We start from the raw sequence: 23,503 nt of genomic DNA, 5'->3' as shown, positions 1-23,503 counted from the left end.
TACTGTTTAACAAAGAAGGACAACGGTGCATTTTTAAGTCATTTGCAATGGCTGCAGTAGCTTAACTGAAACCATACTGAATATTTTGTCAAGATAACTTATAAGGCTGCATTTGTCATTTGTGTCCCCACATGATTTTGAGTTCCACAAGTTTATATCAGGATATCGGCTGCAGAGCTCAATGGTCCATTTGGGATTTTCCATCTATTCCATTTTATCAAGCCAGCATGATTTTCTGCACAGTTTTTGGCAAAAAACATTCCTGGGTGTTAACAGTGTTTGGTTCTGGGTAGATTTGCCTTTAATTGACACAAATGAAATGTTCCTGAGCTGAATGGTTCCCAACATATTTATTAACAGATCAAGTTCTTTCCAAAATACAAATGAAATGTTAGTGGCTTTTCTTCTTTTGTGGATTTGGATTTGTTAGGATCATGTCAGATGGGGGAATTGGTGTGTGTGTGCATGTGTGTGTCTGTGCGTGTGTGTGCCTCTGTGTGTGTGTCCGATTGATCAGATTTATAATTTGCGTTAACACCTCATCAACAAAATGAAGTTGCATAAATCATCACCCCAAGAAATTCCAAAAATTGGATCACATCCAAATTGAACGATTTTCAAATTAGGTAAAAGAACACTAAACTTTGCAATATAAGAGCATGCAGCAGAATCATGTGTTCACTTGTGTTACCAATATTGATTAAGTTCAGAATAATTTGGATCCAGTTCAGCTGGAGCTGGCTCATAGTAAAGAAAATTATTGCCAGAAATTGGATTACTTTTGTTTCTTCTTCTCACTAATGTTTTGATCGAGTGTAACCATGGAGATGATTCCCTTCGCATGTCATTCCCTTTTTATATTACATTACTTTCATGTCCATAGACAGTGTCTTGTTTCATTTCTCCTTCCACTGCCAACATATTTTGCTGTCACACCCAACATCTTCATACTCACATCAAGCTGTAATAATACTTCAAACAGCACTGCATTCGACAGTTCCTGAGACATATGGCATAATACTGAAGAAGTAACTGTTGTGATTTGTCAAGAGTGCAATACAACAGCAGCTTGTACAGAGTCTGGGGGTGTTACATTTAATTAAAGTGTCATCTGAATATTCTGCCACAGAACTTTGGGTAACTGCTTGCACTGAGAAATAGACCAGGCACTCTTCCTTAAGAATGCATCGGATTGTTTGAAAACTTGGGATTTGCTCCTTTACCCTGTGCTTGGGCCTGGATGGATTGCTACTTCCCTGGCTCTATCCCAGCCTGGGTCTTTCTTGTGGAGGTGGTTTGGGGAGGATAGGTAGTGACATCCATCCATATGGAGTGGGGATCCAAGACAGCTCATTAAGAGCCCACTGATGACAATTGAAGGAATCTGACTAGCATTTTCCAGTTCCCCACGGGTATCAAGGGTCAGTTTTACTGTCTGGAGGTGGTTCCTTGGTGCCAGACTGGACATTCACTGCTTCAGGCTGTTAGGCCTAGAAGTTTGCAAGAGCAACCATAGGTCTCCAGTAGATGTGACCCTGCATTACTCAAACAGTACAGGTCTGGCTGCATTTCTAACCATTTTCTAAATATATTAAGTTGAATACAAGTTGCAGAATGTACATTTTGAAGTCCCCTACCCTTAACTTACCCTTTTTTGCAGTCTTTTATCATAGAAATCACAGAATCCATACAGTGTGGAAATAGGCCATCTGACCCAACAAGTCCACATTGACCCACCAAAGAGTATCCAACCATACCCATACCCCTACAATACTACTGTACATTTCCCCTGACTAATGTACCTAAACTACACATCCCTGAAAATTATGGGCAATGTAGCATCGCCAATTCACCTAACCTGCACATTGTTGGACTATGGGAGGAAACCCACGCAGACATGGGGAGAATGTGCAAACTCCACACAGACAGTTGCCTGAGGCTGGAATCAAACCTGGGTCTGTGGCATTGTGAGGCTTCAGTGGTAACCACTGAGCCACCGTGCCACCCTGACCCTTTCAAGAACTTTGATTGTCCTCCAGCTTCAGGGAGCTGCTCCAGGTCAATGGAGAATCAATGTTGATGCCTGTGATAATTCCTATACCCTCCTTCTATTTACCCCAAAGGGTTGGTTCGAGACTTGGAAACAATCTTGGCCTCTGTATCCTGGCCCAGATTGATAATTCTGCACTTGGACTCTATACTCAAATCCAAGCAAGTTTCACAAAGGCCAACTTAAAATAATACTCTTCAGTACATGTATGAATAAAAACATTGCACATGTATATTTTTATATAAATGTAGGTTTATACAGAATATAACCTTATGTAAAAAGCATTCTGACATTACATTTAAAAACAAATATATTTAATTGGTTATATACATTACTTCCGTGTATATAATATTCTTTTATAAATTGAGACAGCTTTATATAAAAGTACACTTAGATAACCGACTTGTTCGCACACCAGGCATTAATGTTAAAGTCCCTATTCGAGACGGCTCAGGGAATCCCTGATGGACTCAACCTGTAGCCTCTGTTGGTTCATCCCGGAGATCATACTCTGTGGTAGTCTGGAATATAAAACTCTTACGACAGTTTAGTTTAAATTATTACCTTTATGTACCAATGGCATCAATGTTACACTATAACATAGATACCTACAATCCAGGCTTGAGCTAAGATTTTAAAACCTTTAGCAGAGTAGTGGCACTAGCTCTTACCCCCAAGAGCTCTCAGGCTATTCCCCTTATTGCTGCAAACAAGCTGTCTTTATACAGAAAATGGTATTAAAATTACAAAAAAGCCACGTGTTCTCAATCAGATAAGCAGCAATAAAATGGTAAATGCTTGCAGAGGAAGAAAAACTCTTTGACAGGTCTGTGTATCTGATTAGATTAGATTCCCTACAGTGTGGAAACAGGCCCTTTGGCCCAACAAGTGCACACTAACCCGCTAAAAAGTAACCCATCCAGACCCATTTCTCTCTGACTAATACGCCTAACACTATAGGCAATTTAGCATGGCCAGTTCACCTGGCCTGCACGTCTTTGGACTATGGGAGGAAATCCACACAGACACAGGGAGAATGTGCAAACAGACAGTTGCCCAAGGCTAGAACCAAACCCAGGTCCCTGGTGCTGTGAGGCTGCAGTGCTAACCACTGAGCCACCGTGCTGCCCAAGTGTGTGCTTGACTAATTAAGTTACGTGCACATCAAAGAGGAAAACCCTGATCCAGCCAGGCCCCAAATGGCTGTTTGCTTTGTACATCATAACGAGTGAGTAGCCTAAACAATGTGGAAAGGTCATCAGGTAACTTTGCCCAGCTTACATGTCCAGTATCATTGTCCTACAAAATGGCTTTTTCTTTTAAAATCATCTTAGATTCCCAGAATGCAAATTAAATTCATAACTTTCACAGATCTCGAGCTCCAGGGAACAACACACAAACATTCAATCCATGACAAACCAGTGTTCACTCAAATCACACCATAGAGGGTTCATCTTTCAACCAGCTTCCATCCTCTCTCTCTCTTGAACCTTTCAGTCAGTGAATGTAATTTACAGAAGAATGTTTTCTCTCTCTCTCACTCACACACGAACATCTTCCAACTTTCAGCCTTCATGTTTTCCTAGCCTGTAAGGGTAATGAGACATTCACTGCCCAGAGCACTCAAGGTGAGGGAGCTGAGCTTCATAAATTCAAATCTGCTTAGTGTGGTATACATGAAAATGTATCAGAACTGTTCTATCATATGCGTATTCCATTCAGCTTATTAAATTACAAGATTTTTTTATTGAGTATGTGTTTTGTAAAGAGTCTTTGATATAAACCAACAATTTAATTATCCGATGCCCTATTGTGAAATATGCATGCCTCCTCTGGAACGAGAAGGAAGTACTGCCACACGTTCCACAAGTGAACAAATGTTATCACCTTATTTACACCGATCCATTGACACTAAGAACAGATACCTCCAATTCTTCTGAACAAGCACTTTCCCACATTCTGTGCCGCAAATGTGTCACATCTAAGGCTACACATTTTCTCATTAGGACTCCATTTTTAAAAAAAATTAAATCCACATTTTACATGTTCCCAGATTGCCTATGATATAGGTGACTACTATCACTCAGTTCCTTGGCTGGAAGAAGCAGTCACCCTTTTCCGACAAAGTATCGGAATTTGGAATACTGAGGATCAAGGAAGTCTTGAGGAAGCTCTAGACCATCTGGCCTTCTCCCATTATATGGTAAGCAGTACATGCTGAAGGTTGAATTTGTTTGATGGGAGGAGATAAATGTTGAGAGTGTAATACAATACCTGAATGCATATGGAAATTGTCTAATTCGTGATTACTTCAGTGAGAAGCTTGACCAGAGCAGGTACACAGTTTGTTAACTGCAACCCATCTTTGACTGAGGCACTTTGAAGTTTTGATTTTTGAGTAGTAGCAAACAGAATAGTAGAGGAATTTGAACTTGATTTGAAGTTTCCTAAGGACACCCCTGTTTACCCTAGAAAAGAAATGTCTCATTTTACATCCTAATGATTTGAAAAACACTTTGTGACAATCAACCACATTAATGGCACTGTTTAACTCTAGCTTTTTGTTTTTTGTTGAGTCTGAAAATTGAATTGAATTTTTCAGTTGCATTAACTTAAAATAATATTTCATCAATGTGAATGTAACAAACTGGAAGAGAAATAAAATATAAAACTCATTGTAGAGAAAGAAATCAAAGCAGAATGCAAAATGTCACGTGTCATACAACGTAAGTTACTTTATACACAGAATACTAACAAATTCAGCAACCACTGTTAAGCATTTATTTATAATGTATCAAACATTTGTTCTTTTCTGACATTTACTTCTCTGAAAGATTTGACATATTGTACCAGTGTTCATGAAAAATCCAACCTTTATGCTTTTCAGAATAGAAAACAGCATTATTATAATTTATAATGTTTAGAATGGAAACCCCCAGTGAATTTGCTGCGTTTCAGTGCACCTTGAGACAGTGCCTTTTGATTTATTCACACCTCCGATTTTACATTGGGTGTGCCAGTGCCTGGCTTTTGGTGCTCAGAGTGCCTTTAACAGCTCCAAAACAGCACCCCTGGCACATGTGCACATTTGTGTGGTCAGCCATACTGGGTACCATATTGGTACAGATAGTATTCACTGTGAATCTCTGGCAGAAGTATGCAGAATACCCAATAACAATTAGATGCCAACAGTGCCATTTGGATGTCTTCTTTGACATTACAGCCGTACCCATATTCAGTGGCAGGAAGGAACCTCCCACTGCCAAGCGGTGCTATTTAAAAGGATTAATAACTGTCTGATGCTTTGTTTCTGGCTAATTTCTTCTGGTTATTGCTCTACCTTTGCTCATGCTTGATGCTTTCTGTAATTGCTTCAATTTGCTTAAGCCCCGAGGGAGTGGTATGTCTGGAGCTGATCAAAAAGACTTTGTAGAACTGAAGGAGGTAGGCAGCAGGCTCCACTGACTTAGTACTGCACTGCCACAGTTCCATCTCTGAGAACTGTTTGAAGAGGGATTTAGAGGAGGTGATGGCTTCCCTACCACAGACAGCAAGTTGACAATAAGACAATTTGAAGGGTCCATCAAATCCCTTGTCATTGTCCAGTCACCATGCAAGGTTTCTACCAGGACCCCACCTCCTAGCTGTAAATTTTTAACACACACACACACACATATGCACACACACACACACATTTGGACATCTGGATCACGCATAATGACTCCATTGAAAACTATGATTTTTATTACTGGGAGTTGGTGGCACAAATGTCATTTAAGTGTACTGCAAAGATTCAAGTTGTGTCACAGTATCTAGTGGAATTTAAATTTAATTAATATATGTGGAACATAAAGCTAGTTATTCATGATAGTGACCTTGACACTTTATGATCAATTAGGGTAATCTTTTTTTGAGAAAGAAATCTGGTCTGGCCTACATCTGACTCCAGACTAACAGTGTGGTTGAATTTTAACTGCCCCATGCAGTGACCTAGCCAGCAACTCAGTTCAAGGGCAATTAGGAATGGGAAAGAAGGACTGATCTTTCCAGTGATGCCTGTATACCATGAAAGAATAATGCAAAACAGAGAAAACCCCTGAGACTAATGGAAAGAAAATGACTGGATGATATTTCACTTCGAAAACGTTTTACAATATCAAAGCAATAGCAAAACAATGTAAACATTAATTAACAATTAAAGGGTATTTTGTATCCCATCCAATCATTTTGAACTTTGAGTGGCAATCACCAGTAGTCATATTTCATGTTATGTACTTGAATACTCCGATAAGACATATGTCTGTGAACACCCTCTCACTTTGGTCACAGCAGTACTGATGGTACAAGATTCTGCAACTACTTTAAATGGTGAACTGTAAAACAATGAACCAGAGCAGCGGAACTTATCCAATCCACAATCACTTCTTCTTCCTGCCTTATGGTCTCTGCTCTTTTTAACTGTATATTACACGTTAACACAATCTTTCCTTTAAGACCTGCTTCAACACCGTTGACAGAAAACTGTTCCAATTGGTGAGAATTTTGCTTTTTCGTCTTTAATTCTCTTTGTATGCTGAACTACCAAACAGAAAGCACAGACCAACTCAACCCCACTGCAATTAGCTTTCTCTTTATCCTTTGCTTCTTAGCTGTTCATCCCCATGACAACCTCAAGATGCATAGCCATTTCTTATAAATTGCTGATATTATAATCATCATAACCCATAACCCGTTTTCAGAATACTTCCCAATCCACTGTGGACTTAAAGATGATCTCACAAAAAAAAACTATAGACCATTCTCCATACCTAAGTTATCACAGTCCTCATGGACCTTCTTAAAGTCTCGGCTTTCCTAGATTTTAATTTTGCTGCATGTACCTTGCAGATGTCATTGGAGTAGAACAGTGTGCAAGTCCTAAAATGAAAATACTTTCAGTCAAAAATCCTTCCCTATTTTCTTTAGGGTGTATTTCAGAACAACTTAAGTTTGTATTATGTTATCAAAGTGAGAATAATTGAAACAAAATGCTGAAGTAGTTTGAACAAGAGGATGAATGGTACAAGTTTGCTGCTATCTTATTTTTCAGACCGGAAACGTTAATTATGCAGTGACTCTATCTAAAGAGCTACTTCAGCTTGGTATGTGCTGCTAAAATGTTACTACTTTTACTGTTCAAAAATGCAGTTTCCATCTATCATATTTTGATGACTTCTCTGTTCATTCATTTTTAGATATTTGTGTCCTGTGATCTTCCATCACTAAATCTATCTTCAAAGGCTCTTTCAAACAAGAAATAGGATTTTTAAATAAAATATGTTGTACAGTCTTAAAATATTTAATAGTTGTCTGTAACAAAGAGTCAGGCATAGAATTCAACTTTTTTTTACATTAAGCTATTGATCTGGAATTTCCTCCAAATCTGTCCATTGTGGTGGATCTATATTTGAAACCCTGGTTGATTTGCAATTAAATCTATGCTATAATTCCAGACGATGAGTTGAATGGATTGCTACTGCATTGGCTATATTTTTGTGCGATTGCAAAGGCTTTACACACCAGAAACCATATGGAACCCTGTGAGAGGGAGAAAGAGAGAGACAACATTAAAGATTGAGGTTTGAGGTGAATCAACAGAATTTTCCAACTGGTAACAACAACAACAACAGAAAAAAAACTCAAAAGCCACTGAGGGGTTTTTGTTATTACTCAGACATTATTTGTAGTAACACTCCCCCTGTTCCCAAGACAATTTAAAAAAGAAATTGATCTAATGAATGGTGCTATCATTGTGTGTGGGTAGTTTGGTTTTGTATTGAGGTGGTGATGACAGAAAGTGCCTTCCATTCGCACCTCTATTCTGGTACATTTATAACTTTACATTTTGACTGGCCATGAACAGTTTAGTCATGGCAGAAACCCTTCCTCCCTGCACAGTGCACTATTCTGCCTTGAGGATTTCCAATTGGTTCTGTCCAGACTTCAAAATAATGCAATGTAGATGTACGTATTTTGTTACCTTTCAGCATAGCATGGTTTATAGATGGGGTTTGCTTGCTCTTTCCTGTGAGGAAATCTTGTACAGATAATAACTTGTGGTACTTAATAGATTAATTATATAACCACGCAATATATAAACCGTTAGCATCAAAATATCTGTGCAGAAAGGTGTTGTTTACAACAAGTCGCTTTACATATTCCATTTCATATTAAGCTAAAATTCTACTTCTCATTAAGAATGTTTGTGCTAAAAACTAGATATTGAGCTGATTTCTAATCTACAGATTCAGGCAATAGACGAATTGCCAAGAACATACAAAAGTATGAAAAAATCTTGCGAAAATCATTAAACACTGAACGAAAGGAAATTGTGCTACAAAGACCAAATGTGACTCACCTGCTTACAAGGGATACCTATGAATCATTGTGTCAAAGATTGGGCTCACAGGTAACTACATGGGTCTCTTGAACCTAGTGCAGATGTACTTCAATACATTGTCAATTTAAGTGCGTTCTGAGTTGCGGGGCATTTTATAAAGATTTTTTTTCCATTCAAATCCAGCTATATTTCCAGACTATTGTTTAAATCTATAAGAATATTAAAAAAAGCTGTGACACCTGGCATTTTAACCTTGGAGTCCACTCCTCTATTCAAAATAATCTTCTATTTCTATTCCACTTCCCTCCACTATTCTAATTCCCTTCATTCGTTTGGTATTGATAAATTTCAGTCTTCAATATGTTCAGCAACTGAACATCCATGGGATAGAGGATTCCAAAAATCCATAACCCTTTGTCTGAGGAAATCTGTCACCATTTCAAAGATAGTCAATCTCTTATTCTGAAATCAAGAGTGTTGTATAATGCAAAAAACTAATCTTTCAAATTGATCATTCAATCATTTTTTAGAAGACTTCATACAGTACCTGTTTTTGCTACTAAATATTACATATACAATTAAAGGCAATTGTATTGTTTTACATTTAAGAAAAATGCATTCCTGAACTCTTCCATCCCCTAAATTTAAACCCCTTGAAGTCAAAATTAATGGTTGAGTCATTATTTCTAATTCACTCATGCGATGTGGGAATCATTGGCTGGCCAGCATTTATTGCCTGTCCCTCATTGCCTTTAAGAAGTTGGTTAGCTGCCTTCTTGAACTTCTTCTATAACCTTTGTTTTTATTGCATATGGACTACTCAATTCTCTGTTTAGTCATAGAGTCATAGAATCATAGAGTCATAGAGATGTACAGCATGGAAACAGATCCTTCGGTCCAACCCGTCCATGCCGACCAGATATCCCAACCCAATCTAGTCCCACCTGCCAGCACCCAGCCCACATCCCTCCAAACCCTTCCTATTTATATAGCCATCCAAATGCCTCTTAAATGTTGCAATTGTACCAGCCTCCACCACATCCTCTGGCAGCTCATTCCATACACGTATCACCCTCTGTGTGAAACAGTTGTCCCCAAGGTCTCTTTTATATCTTTCCCCTCTCACCCTACACCTATGCCCTCTAGTTCTGGACTCCCTGACCCCAGGGAAAAGACGTTGCCTATTTAACCTAACCATGCCCCTCATAATTTTGTAAACCTCTAAAAGATCACCCCTCAGCCTCCGACACTCCAGGGAAAACAGCCCCAGCCTGTTCAGCCTCTCCTTATAGCTCAAATCCTCCAAACCTGGCAAATCTTTTCTGTACCCTTTCAAGTTTCACAACATCTTTCCGATAGGAAAAAGACCAGAATTGCACGCAATATTCCAACAGTGGCCTAACCAATGTCCTGTACAGCCACAACATGACCTCCCAACTCCTGTACTCAATACTCTGACCAATAAAGGAAACCATACCAAACGCCTTCTTCACTATCCTATCTACCTGCGACTCCACTTTCAAGGAGCTATGAACCTGCACTCCAAGGTCTCTTTGTTCAGCAACATTCCCTAAGACATTACTATGAAGTGTATAAGTACTGCTAAGATTTGATTTCCCAAAATGCAGCACCTCACATTTATCTGAATGAAACTTCATCTGCCACTTCTCAGCCCATTGGCCCATCTGGTCAAGATCCTGTTGTAATCTGAGGTAACCTTCTTCGCTGTCCACTACACCTCCAATTTTGGTGTCATCTGTAAATTTACTAACTGTACCTCTTATGCTCGCATCCAAATCATTTATGTAAATGACAAAAAGTAGAGGAACCAGCACCGATCCTTGTGGCACACCATGCAAGAATGAGAAAGCAACTCAAAATGGCCTTTCTGATAGTTTACCTTCTTGAGTGTGTTACCAATGAACTTTGGTAGCTTGTATATTGATTTGTGCACAACCTCATATTCAACAGAATTGGAACCATCGTGACACTGTTTTTCAAAATAGGTAGTCTCATTAAATAAAATATCATTTATTGCCATGGAAACACAGAATTTGTTTTAATGTTTGAGGTTTCATTCTCCCACAGACCTGCATTATTTGGTCTGTCTTCCACTATGTTTTTCATCATCCTTTTGTATTCCTCTTAATTTCTCTGAATCTCATTATTCCTCATCATTCCTCATTATCTGTTATCATTCTTTATCATTCCTCATTATTTTTCAAATTTATCTCCCTCTATTTTAGCCAAAGCATTATCAAGATTCACAGCTTTATTGTTCCTACGAGACAAATCTCAGTCCACATCTAATTCTGCAGCCAGTGAAAAGGGAAATTATCAGCCAGAAGCCATATGTCGTACTGTACCACAAATTTGTCAGCGATTCCGAAGCACAGAGGATAAAGGAAATTGCTGCTCCTTTGGTAACGTTTCTTTTGCAAGTTTGTTTTTTGAAATTTCAATCATTGCTGTCTTTTAATGGAATGGTGCAGAAAGGGGATCTGCTTGGCTAATATTTTAGGTACCTTAAGTAACAAAGAGGTCATGAATTATCCACAAAATAAAAGACCCTTGGTTATGGCTTCTCTTTAACCTCTTGGGCAAGCACTTTTAATGCTTATTTGTACACCATACAGAGCAGCACCAACCCAAAAGCAACATGTTGGCTGGCCCAGAAAGTGCATATAGGTTTAGATGTTCTGTATTTATTGGTTGTTCATCTTTCTGATCATTATTTTCTTTCTCTGATGCTTGGGAGTACAACCTGAGTCATCCAAAACAGTTCCAGAGGAGCTGTAATCCAAAACCCCCTTTCCTTCACTATGTCAATAGATGTGAAACTGGAAGAGCACAGCAGCTCAGGCAGCATCCAAAGAGCAGGAAAGTTAACGTTTCAGGCTGAAACCCTTCAGCAGGCTCGAAACGTTTACTTTCCTGCTTCTCAGATGCTGTCTGACCTGCTGTGCTCTTCTAGCTTTACGTTTATAGTCCTTAATGTCCTCTTTCACAATATAGTTTGCATCCAGATGCCACTGTGTTGATACTTAGAGGCCATGTCTAATAGGAATTAGGTTAAGAATGTACAAACCTATTTCCTTTAGGACCTATGCAGCCATTAGGCAGGGGAGACTTTTATCTCTGCAGGAAGGTCTTCTCACCCCACCACCAATTAAGTGGGCAGTAAACAACTATGTGACGACCTCTTCACACTAATGCTGCAATTAACCTATTCCCAATAGGTGGTAGCATTCATGACTGTTAAAATGGAGTCTGCTGGGTTTGAGGGGGGGACATCAAACATCAAAAACTTTCCAAACTTCCAGCTCAGCACTGTCCTCATGACTTGTCTGGATTTGTTCTACCTGCCCTATCTCCTTTTCCACCTATCCACTCCACCCTCTCCTCCCTGACCTATCACCTTCATCCCCTCCCTCACTCACCCATTGTACTCTATGCTACTTCCTCCCCACCCCCACCCTTCTCTAGCTTATCTCTCCACGCTTCAGGCTCACTTCCTTTATTCCTGATGAAGGACTTTTGCCCGAAACGTCGATTCTCCTGTTCCTTGGATGCTGCCTGACCTGCTGCGCTTTTCCAGCAACACATTTTCAGCTCTGATCTCCAGCATCTGCAGCCCTCACTTTCTCCTTGAGGGGGGGACTTGTCAATCATCCCCAATCTGGAAATAGTGGGGTGGGTGGATTTCAGGGGATGACCACTGAAAGCCACAGCCCCTGCCCTTCCTTCCACCCCTCCCTGCCCCATCTCAGTTTTAAACTGCTGTCCCTTTATCCTGAGACTATGCCCTCTGGTCCTAAACTCTCTCAGGTAAGGAAATAATCTCTCGGTATTTACCCTGTCAAGCCTCTTAAGAATCTTGTATGTTTCAGTGAGATCCTCTCTCATTTTGCTAAACTCCAGAGTCCCAACCTATATAACCTTGGCTCATAAGACAATCCCTGCAGACCAGGGATCATCCTAGTGCACCGTCTCTGAACTGCCTTGAATTAAATAATCTCTTTTTTTAAATAGGGAGACTAAAACTTATTGTCATTCCTGCTAATTTATTTGCCCAGATCACTTTAGCTAACTCTATTCTCATTGTAATTCCTATTATTTAAGTTAAGCATAGTTGTTTCTGACCCAAGTTTCTCATTCTCAAACTGCATGTTAACTAGTAGCATGTTATGAGCACTCATTCCTAGGGAATCTTTTACTGTATTATTCTTCATTACCAGATTCAAGAAAGCCCACTCCCTGGTTGGCTCCATGGCATACTCCTCTAGTAAGCTATCGCTAATGCACTCTATGAGTATTCCTATTTGATTTACCTAAACATAAATTCATGCATAATAACTGCTCTTTGTGCCTCGGAGATGTTTTTGGTTGATTGGTGCGGGTGTCTTGGAGATGTTTTTGGTTGATTGGTGCGGGTGTCTCGGAGATGTTTTTGGTTGATTGGTGCGGGACACCCGCACCAATCAACCAAACCGCCCCGTGGCCCAACATTTCAACTCCCCCTCCCACTCTGCCGAAGACATGGAGGTTCTGGGCCTCCTTCACCGCCGCTCCCTCACCACCAGACGCCTGGAGGAAGAACGCCTCATCTTCCGCCTCGGAACACTTCAACCCCAGGGCATGAATGTGGACTTCAACAGCTTCCTCATTTCCCCTTCCCCCACCTCATCCTAGTTTCAAACTTCCAGCTCCGCACTGTCCCCTTGACCTGTCCGGACTTGTCCGATCTGCCTAGCTCCTTTTCCACCTATCCACTCCACCCTCTCCTCCCTGACCTATCACCTTCATCTCCTCCTCCACTCACCTATTGTACTCTATGCTACTTTCTCCCCACCCCCACCCTCCTCTATCTTATCTCTCCATGCTTCAGGCTCTCTGCCTTTATTCCTGATGAAGGGCATTTGCCCGAAACGTCGATTTTGCTGCTCGTCGGATGCTGCCTGAATTGCTGTGCTCTTCCAGCACCAGATGCTGGAGGTCAGAGTCAAGATTAAGGTGGTGCTGGATAGGCACAGCAGATCAGGCAGCATCCAAGGAGCAGGAAAATGGACTTTTCAAGTAAGAACTCTTGCCCGAAACGTCAATTTTCCTGCACCTTGGGTGCTGCCTGACCTGCTGTGCTTTTCCAGCACCATTCTAATCTTGACGTAAGAAACATATCAGCCATGATTGAATGGCAGTGCAGACTTGATGGGCTGAACAGCCTTATTCAGCTCCTATATCTTATGGTTTTTCCCAGCCTAAGTTGCTCTTCCTTTTCTAGAATTTTAGCATGCAGAAAATATTAGATATAAGAACAGATCAAAGTTTTCGGGGAATCAGGTACACAGAGTACATTGACTCATTTTTAGTGAGGCTGGCAACGATGGCAATTTCAACTCTGAAACATCTAATCAGAGTCGATCTGTTTAGTGCACCTACTCCCCTGATAATCACATTCTGTTCATACCATTATCTGAAATATTTGGCCTAATTCTATTTCATTCATCTGCAGAGAAGACAAGGGGCATAATGCAGGAGAGGTTTCACTGTGATATGTGAGTTGTAATGGTTTCCCTGATTTCTTGTCTGATAGATTAAGAGTGTAATCTTTGGAGAAAAATAAATCACTTGAAGGTCGTAAAAATAAGTTGACATATTATTTCCACTTCAGAAGAAATTGTGACATATTCACTACCTTATGTAAAATTCAAGCTGTTTGCAATTTGCTGAAGGCATGAATTCCTATCATTCCTGTCATTCCTTCTAACCCTGCAGGGGTCTCAAGGGCAGCAAACATTAAGGCTGGTCTTGATTTGCATACATTTTGTTCGACATCTTTACTGTGGAGATGTATTAATGTCATCAATTGACATCATTATGAGGCCCTCATCTGTAACGTCCTGACAGGCTGCTTGTAACATGCTGGTTAATCTGACAGCAGGTACGGCCTCATTGCTAAACCGAAGGGAAAAAGCTGCATCCATTGTAATGCTACCCCCTCTCTTGCCAGGTGAGGGACTGATGGAGATCTGTTATGCTCTTTCACAGTGTCTGGGCAGTTTTGTCAATGCCAGCCTTCAGAGAAGGTTCACTAGGTTCATCCTGGGTATATAGGGACTATCTTGTGAGGAGAAGTTGACTAGATTGAGCCTGTACTTATTGGAGTTTAGAAGAACGTGTGGGACCTTCTCAAAATATGCAAGGTCCTCAAGGAACTTGACAGGGTAGATGTGGAGAGGTTGTTTCCCTTTATTGGAGAGTCAAGGACCAAACAGCATAATCTCAGAAGTCACCCATTTAAGAATGAGAAGAGGCAGAATTACTTCTCTCAGAAGGTAGTGAATCTATGGAATTCTTTACCACAGAGGACTGTCGAGCCTGAGTCATTAAAATTATTTCAAGCTGACACATTTTGAATCAATAAGATTATTAAGAGTTTGGGGGAAAAGGCGGGAGAGTGGAGATGAGGATTATCGTATCAATCATGACCATTGAAAGGTGGAGCAGACACGGTGGGCTGAATGGCCTACTCTGCTGTTACATCTTATGGTCTTGTGGTCTTAACATTTATTGCTAATCCTTAATTGCCTTTGAGAAGCTGCCTTTGTGAACTGCTGCAACCTTTCGTGTATAGGTACACCCAGGGTATTAACACGAAAGGAGTTCTAAGATTTTGATCCAGAGATACTGAAGAAATGGTGATATAGTCCATTTATTTTAATGTATTTACTTTATTTGAAAGTCACATTTATTTTAATATTATGCTTGAACCATGCAACCACATTTTTAGTACAACAAAGCATTGTGTTAACATCCCTTTGTTGGGACATTTGGATTCTGTTCATAACATAAAATCCAGGATTATTTGAAAAAGGATCTATTTCTGTGGCAGAAACGAATGAGTGTAATCTGTGTCTTGTTTGTCTTACAGTTAAGGCACTGTCAGCTTTTTCAAGTCAGGGCACAGTAGTGACCTTTCCAGTTTGGTTCTCTTTTTAAAAAGTGTGAGAATTGCCCCTGAGGTGTGAATCTGAGTCTGTCATAAATAAAGTTGGTGTTTCCACTTTCATGACCAGTCCACAAAATGTGTTTTTACCTTTGACCTCCCATGCCTGTATTCTAACACCCCAGCTTCAATATACAATCTTTGGAGCCGAAGCCAGCTGTCTTCTTCTCTGGATGAAATCCTAGTCTTGGTTTGAAAAGGCAAACATAGCACTTTATTCAGACACAGGAAATAGGTTATCACTCAAGAAATCTGACCACATGTTCATGTTCAATAATGCGCACTGGTTGATGTGCCTCGATGGTGCACTACACTGAATCTAATAAACAATTGTTATAATGTAGCCATATTTTACTTGTTAGTCGGATGAATAAGATTGAACTTGTTAGTACCCTTTGAGCAGTGTATGTATGTAAAAGAAAAAGAAATGATGGAGAGTGATGTGTGGGTTATTGGTCTTGTAGTGCCTGCCACCATTTCAAGTCCATACCTATTTCACAAACAGCTCTCCAGTACTAGTTCCCAGTTCTGCTGATGTCAAACATAGCCTGTTAAGACATCTTCTACAGACTCACATCAATTTAAAATGACTACATTTGTGCAATTGTCTTGAACAACTGCTATTCTGCAGATGATCTTTAAAAAGCATCAGGAGCTAGAACACTGTCATTGGCTTACACCAAGACAGGAAGCACACTTAAACTTCACAAACCAGTGGTGGTCAACTGCCCTGTGGCAACACTCAAGGTATTTAAGCTGCAATTAGAGGCTTGGCTAAAAACCCACTGCTAGTTGCCCCAGACAGCAACTGGGCTGCTTTCCTGAGGTTTGCTGCTTCCATTACCTTTGGAGGTGCCTTGGTGTCAAGTTGCCAATACATATCAGGTCCCCCTGGGAGCTGCAACCTGTTTTATTTGGCAATTCTCCAAAACCAGCTGTTCAGCACATTATTCTCAAACTTTCCTCAAGATCGTAAGATGGATGAGGAAAGCAATTGGGACCCTGTTCTTCTTCCGCAGTTTCACTGAAGCATTATATCCAAGAGTATCTTAACATATAGATCTAATTGCTTGGTGGTTCAAAGGTTAAACATTTCCAAAAAGAGAAATGAAATCAAAGCTTTACATCCTGCACTCTTCAGGACTGAAACACCAGAAGGAAAAAACAACTTGGAAGGAATCAATGAAAAGAGTGAAACATCTTTACGTGCTGGAAAAAAAGGCTTTTATTTTAATGTTACCGTCCTGATCAGTGGAGGACAAAAAACTTTGACTTTCTTTTTAACAATGTATTGGCTAGTCGTTCAGGACGTTGAGTAGTCATTGTGTGGAAAGCTTCCTTATATCAGTCCACAAGATAGCTTTTTTTATTATTTTGTATCTGTGCTCCTTTGCCTTATATTGCAATCTACATGAAAGTAATGTTTGGCCTGTACTTTTCTTCAATTTACCATCAGCTGTTTCTATTTGGATTTATCTGAACCGCGAGTCTGAGCCACACGTTTACCTGCGTTTGCTTCATCGCTCTGCCATTTGATGTGGTCTCAGCATTCTGCCTCAACTCATAGCAGCCTCCAGGGCTTGAACCTTTCCCTTGCCTTGCATCTAAGTAATCCCAACTGTGCAAACTAATCGTGTGCAAACTGATTGGAGTTTGGTATAATCTCAACAAATACTTTGCTGTAGAAATAGATAATCAAGTTTTTCAGCTTGTTTGATCCCTGCTGTCTGCCCGTCCTCATATGAAATCAAACAAAACCTGCAACCTTTCTCAACAGCTGAAGTAACTTAAGCAAAAAATTAGGCCTTGACAGCTTTTTAAGCCATTACAGGTTTTCCTTCAAGAGCTGGTGCTTTTAAAATAAAATAATCAAGAGGTTAACTCACACAATGAAGAAATAACTTGCACTTAGCAATTTTCACAACCCCAGAATGTCACAAAGCATTATGCACATAATGATGTATGTATGAGGAATGGGCACTATTAAATGCAACAATTAGTCTGCAAACAACCCCCACTCTGTTGTTAAGGAGGGTGTACCAGAATTTTGACCCAGCAATATATTTCCAAATCAGAATGATGTGTGGCTTGAAGGGAAAATTGTAGGTCACGGTGTTCCCATGCATTTGTTTCCCTTGCCCTAGATGGTGAGGACCATAGGTTTTGAAGGTGCTTTCAGAGGAGCCTTGGTAATTTACTACAGTGCATCTTGTAGGTGTTACACACACAGGGTGTAATAGTGGTGAAGAGAGTGGATATAGAAGGTGGTAGATGAGATGTATTGTCCTGGATGGGGTCACGCTTCTTTGCATTGTTAGAACGAATCCTTCTGGGAAGTGGGGAATATTCCATCACACTTCTGACTCATGCCTTGAAGATGGTGGGCAGGCTTGGGGAGATGGGAGGTGAGTTCCACACTGCAGTGTCTGGCCTGCTGATGGAGCCAGTATTTATATGGCTGGTCCATTTCAGTTTCGGATCAATGGTAAGCCCAAGGACATTGACTGTGGGGAATACAGTGATGATAATGCTATTGAACATTGAGGTAATAGTTAAGGTCTCTCTTGTTAGACATGCTGTGGAGGTGCTGGTGTTGGGCTGGGTGGACAAAGTTAAAAATCACACAACACCAGGGTATAGTCCAACAGGTTTATTTGGAAGTACAAGCTTTCGGAGGACTGCCCTTTCATCAGGTAGCTAGTGGAGCAGTGCTCCAAAAACTTGTACTTCTATTACCTGGTACTAATGGAGTACAAATGTCACTTGCCACTTATCAACCCAAACCTAGAGCTGTCCAGCTCCTGTTGTACGTGGGCACAGACTGAGGAGTTGTGAATGGTTCTGAACATTGTGCAGTCATCAGAAAGTGTCCCCAGTCCTAACTGCTTGACAGAGGGAAGGTCATTGATGAAGTAGCTAAAGATGGTTGTCTGAAGACATTGCTCTGAGGAACCCCTGCAGCAATATTCTGGAGTGAGATGACCTCCAACAACCACAACCATCTGTCAGGTGTGTCTCTAACCAGCAGTGAGTTTTCAGCTTGGTTCCCTTTGGCTCTAGTTTTGCTAGGACTACACTGAGTCAAATGCAGCCTTGATGTCAAGGGTAGTCACTCTCGCCTCACCTCTAGAATCCTGGTCCCTGGTCCATGCAAGTACCAAGGCTGTAACGAGGTCAGGGAGCTGAGTGGTCTGGTGGAACCCAAACTGAGCGCCAGTGAACAAGTGCCACTTGATCCCACTGTTGACGACTCCTTTCATTATTTTGTTGATGATCAAAACTGAACTGATTGTGCGGTAATTGGCAGGATTGTCCTTCATTTTCCACAGTGTTGAGTAGTTTATTTGTTATTCACTCATAGGATTTAGGCCATAATATATCAAACAGCACTGTAACAGAGATTGATCAGTAGAAGAGGAAAGCAGGATTAAAATTGCAATATGAATGTCATTCCTGACACAGAATTTACAGATTGAACCTTTTCGGCATAACAGCTGCTTGGCAGCCAATGGGAAATTCTGTTGCTAGTGACGACAGAGAAAACAAAATATTGTTTTTCCAGCTGCTCTAGTGTTGATAATAAGACAGCAATACAAACTGGAATTATGTAGGATAATGTTCCTCTTTATGACACATTTGCTTGTTTGCCTTGGTGTATGGGGTCAGCTGGTTCGCCAATTTCTGGGACGATATCAACCACAAAACCTTGTTGTTGTCCAGTAACAAAGATTTCAATGACAAATGGGATTCATGTAGCCTATTGAGGATGTGCTTGGTAGTGAAGTACAAATTCAAGGTAGTGGTAGCCCAGATGCATTGTCATTGCAGAATAAAATGGGTCCTTGCATAACAGGCCTGTTAACTCATTGTTCTCTACCTTCAAGTAGTGTACCTCAACATTTGGGCACAATTGACAAAACACATGCCCACAAGATCTGCAGTTCAAGTCTTGTAATTGGATTTGAGCACATAACCTAGACAAATGTAACAGTTCTGACAGGGTGCTGCATTGTTAAAAAAGCTGACTTTTGGATAAGATTAGATGTTAAATCCCATTGCTCTATTGGCAGAAAACCAGTAGGTTAGTTCTGTTGGTTGCTTTTAATTCATTCTATTTGTAGAATCTTAGTCACATTCCTTCCTCAACCAATGTCAATAAAAATTACTCAACTGGGTATTTGTCTGTATGCACGATCTTGCTATCTGTAACCCACAGTCATGACGTTACAAACAACTTGTGTTTGTCATATTTTAGGAAGTTTCTAAGAGTTGTGACAAAATATTATTCAGACATGGGTCTTTTGTTTGGCTTCTTGTCTTCTCTGGGCACTGGTGAATTGCTGCACATTAGCAGCTGGTATGCCCTTGAGGTAGAACAAGATAGCCTTAGCTATCCTCATCTGAACATGTTAAAACAACTATAAACTAGTTTAACCTCCAAGCCATGCCTGATCATTTTTCTCATTTGGTTTCAGCAAATCTATTATTTTTGTTCATGACCTGATCAAACATTGGCTTAAAATCTGCTTCTTAGTGCCAGCACTGTTTTGATTTAAAGAATGAGGGACTTGCCATCATTCCGAAACTATGGGATTATTTCCCAGATTTAGTGGCAAACTGAATTTGTAATTTGTTTAACCATTAAGAGTCCTCAGCAGGAAAAGTTTAGTAGATCTGAGGCTGATTAGCCTAACATCTATTGTTGGCAAAGTATTCAAATCAATTATTAAGGAAATAATGATGTGAAAGTGCCAGTGTTGGACTGGGACAGACAAAATTAAAAATCGCACAATACCAGGTTATAGACCAATAGGTTTATTTGGAAGTACTAACTTTAGAGCGCTGCTCCTTCATCAGGTAACAGGATCATAAAACACAGAATTTATAGCAAGAGATCACAGTGATCTTAACGCTGCATGACCTTATGCAATACATTCTGTACCTTATGATCCTGGCCGACTAGTTACCTGATGAAGGAGCAGTGCTTTGAAAGCTAGTACCCTGTATTTCCAAATAAACCTGTTGGACTATAACCTGGTGTTGTGTGATTTTTAACCGAGGAAATAATAGCATTTGGGAATATTATAATTTAATCAGAGTCAGCATGGCTTCATGAAAGGGAAATTGTATCTGACTAATTTAATGGAGTTTTTTGAGGAAGTCTCAACTTGAGAGGAACCAGTAGATGTGTTGTACTTGGACTTCCATAAGGCATTCGATAAGATCTCACAAAAGGTTAAGTCAAAAGAGCCTATGCTGTTGGAAGTAATAATTTGGAATGATAGAGAAATGATTGAAACAGAGTGGAGATGAGGGGTTCTTTTACAGGTTGGTGACTTGTAAGCAGTGAGCTTCCACAGGAATCTGTGCTGGGTCCACAACTGTCTGCGTTATATATTTGTGACTTGGAGGAAGGAATTGAATGTACTGTAGCCAAATTTGCAGATGACACTAAAGTAGATGGAAAGGCAAGTTGTGAGAGGGATACAAATATTTTACAAGCGAGATATTGACAGATTAAGTAAGTATAATGCAGTATAATGTGGAAATGCATGCAGAAGTTAGTGGACAGTCCTGTTACAATAGAGGAGGTGTTGGATGTATTAGCATGTATGAATGATAGATCCAACAACACTGCAAGAGGGTAGAGAAGAAATTGCAAGGGTCTTGGCTGATATTTTTACATCATCATTAGCCATAGGCGAGGTCCCAGAAGATTGGAGGGTAACAAATGTTGCACCCTTATTCAAGAAGGGCTGCAAAGAAAAACCTGGGAACTATAGATCAGTAAGCCTAACATCTATGGTGGGTAAGTTACTTGAGAAGATTCTGATTGATAAGATTTACATGCATTTGGAAAGATAGGGTTTGATTAGGAATAGTCAGCATGGATTTTTGAGTGGGAGATCATACCACACAAATTTGTTAGAGTTCTTTGATGAAGTGACCAGGAAGATTGATGAGGGCTGGGTGTTCGGCATGGTCTAAATGGATTTCATTAAGGCCTTTGCTTAGGTTTCATATGGTAGGCTGTTTTGGAAGGTTAGATTGCACAGAATCCAGGAGGAGCTGGCAAATTAGATACACAATTGGCTTGATGGTATGAAGCAGAGGGTAATAGTGGAAGGATGCTTGTCGGATTGGAGGCCTGTGACTAGTGGAGTGCCTCAGGGGTCAGTGCTGGGCTCATTGCTGGTTGTTTTGGATGACAATGTGGTTAGTGGGGAAGATTATCAGAAATTGCAGTATGACCTTGACCAGCTGGGGAAGTGGGCCCAGAAATGGCAAATCAAATTTAGTATAGATAATGGTGAGGTCTTACATTTAGGTAAGTCAAATCGAGGCAGGAGTTTCATGGTAAACAGAATAGAATAGAATCCCTACAGTGTGGAAACAGTTCCTTCAGAGGATAAGTCCACACTTATCCTCTGAAGAGTATCCCACAAAGACCTATTCCCCTATTACTCTACGTTTTCACTTACTAATGCACCTAATCTACACATCCCTGAACACTATGGACATTTTAGCATGGCTAATTCACCCAATCTATACATCTTTGGATAGTGGGAGGAAACCAGAGCACCCGGAGGAAACCCACACAGACACGAGGAGAATATGCAAACTCCACAGAGACAATCGATCGAGGGTGGAATTGAACCCGGGTTTGAATGGTAGGGCCTTGAGGAATGTAATGAAACAGAGGGACATTTGGAGTACAGGTGCACGATTCTCTGAAAGTGGAGTCACAGGTAGACAGGGTAGCGAAGAAGGCTTTTGGCACACTGGACTTCATCAGTCAGGGCATTGAGTATAGAGGTTGAGAAGATATGTTGCAATTATATTGGATATTGGTGAGCCACACAGTGTATTGTGTTCAGTTTTGGTCACCTTGGTATAGGAAGGATGTTATTAAACTGGAAAGAGTACAAAAGAAAATTACAGAGGATGTTGCCGGGACTCAAGGGTCTGAGCTATAGGGAGAGGTTGGACAAACTAGGATGTTTTTCTTTACAGCGTAAGAGACTGAGGGAGATATTATAGAACTGTATAGATCATGAGAGGCATTGATATGAGAGGAATGCACTCAGTCTTTTCCCAGGGTTGGGGAATCGAGGACGAGAGGGCATCACTTTAAGATTAGAGGGGAAAGAATAAAAGAGAACCTGAGGGACAACATTTTTACACAGAGGGTAATATGCATATGGAATGAGCTGCCAGTGGAAGTCTTTGAGGCGGGTAAATTAATAACATTTAAAAGGCATTTGGACAAATACATGGATAGGAAAGATTTAGAAGGATATGGGCCAAGTGCAGGGAAAAGGTGTCAGCGTTGATGGACATTTTGGTTGGCATAGACCAGTTTGGGCCCAAGGGCCTCTCTCTGAGCTGCACGACTCTGACTCTATGTTCAGTTTGGAAGGGAGAACAAAAGAATAGAATATAATTTAAATAGAGAAAAAAGCTGCAGAAAGCTGTAACACAAAGGAACTTGGGGGAGCTTGTGTATGAAATGCAGAGTGCTAGTACATTGGTGCAACAGATAATCAGGAAGGTAAATGGAATCTCGGCCTCTATTTCCATGGGGTTGGAGTATAAGAGAAGGCAAATCTTACTGCAAGTGTACAAGGTGCTGGTGAGACTACATCTGGAGTACTGTGAGCAGTTTTGGTCCTTTCTAATTGAGAAAAGATATGACTTAATTCCTTAGGTCAGAGCATATTCAGTAGGATAAGCTCTGGTGTGGAAGAATTATCTTAGGGGCAAAGATGAACAGGTTGGGTCTCTGCTCATTGAAGTTTAGAAGAATGAGGAGTGATCGCATAGAAATATTTTAGATTCTTAAGGGGTTTGACAGGCTAAATGCTGAGAGGATGCTTACTTCCTCCTCCTCACAATGGGGGAGGGCATCGTCTCAGAATAAAGGGACACCAATTTAAGAGTGGAATGAGGAGGAATTTTCTTCCACCAGAGTAAGTGTTCAGAACACCTTGCTACAGAGAGCTGTGGGGACAGAGTCCTTCTGTATATTTAGGGCTGAGATAGATAGATTCTGATCAGTAAGAGAATC

General features: G+C 40.5%; 1 protein-coding gene across 1 annotated transcript in view; it reads left to right on the top strand.

The window, feature by feature from the left end:
* The window catches only part of p4ha3 (prolyl 4-hydroxylase, alpha polypeptide III), an 84,368-nt gene that overhangs the window by 19,566 nt on the left and 41,299 nt on the right, over positions 1-23,503 (top strand). The window contains exons 4-7 of the mRNA XM_043692211.2: positions 4,104-4,253; positions 7,140-7,191; positions 8,335-8,498; positions 10,676-10,852. Of these exons, the coding sequence (XP_043548146.2) occupies positions 4,104-4,253; positions 7,140-7,191; positions 8,335-8,498; positions 10,676-10,852 (543 nt within the window). The remainder of the gene's footprint in view (positions 1-4,103; positions 4,254-7,139; positions 7,192-8,334; positions 8,499-10,675; positions 10,853-23,503) is intronic.

Source organism: Chiloscyllium plagiosum, unplaced genomic scaffold, assembly GCF_037043375.1.
Source record: "Chiloscyllium plagiosum isolate Xiang-an unplaced genomic scaffold, Cpla_swu_hap1 HiC_scaffold_6, whole genome shotgun sequence".
In the NCBI taxonomy this organism is placed as follows: Eukaryota; Metazoa; Chordata; class Chondrichthyes; order Orectolobiformes; family Hemiscylliidae; genus Chiloscyllium; species Chiloscyllium plagiosum.
This window is presented reverse-complemented; position numbering and strand designations above follow the sequence as displayed.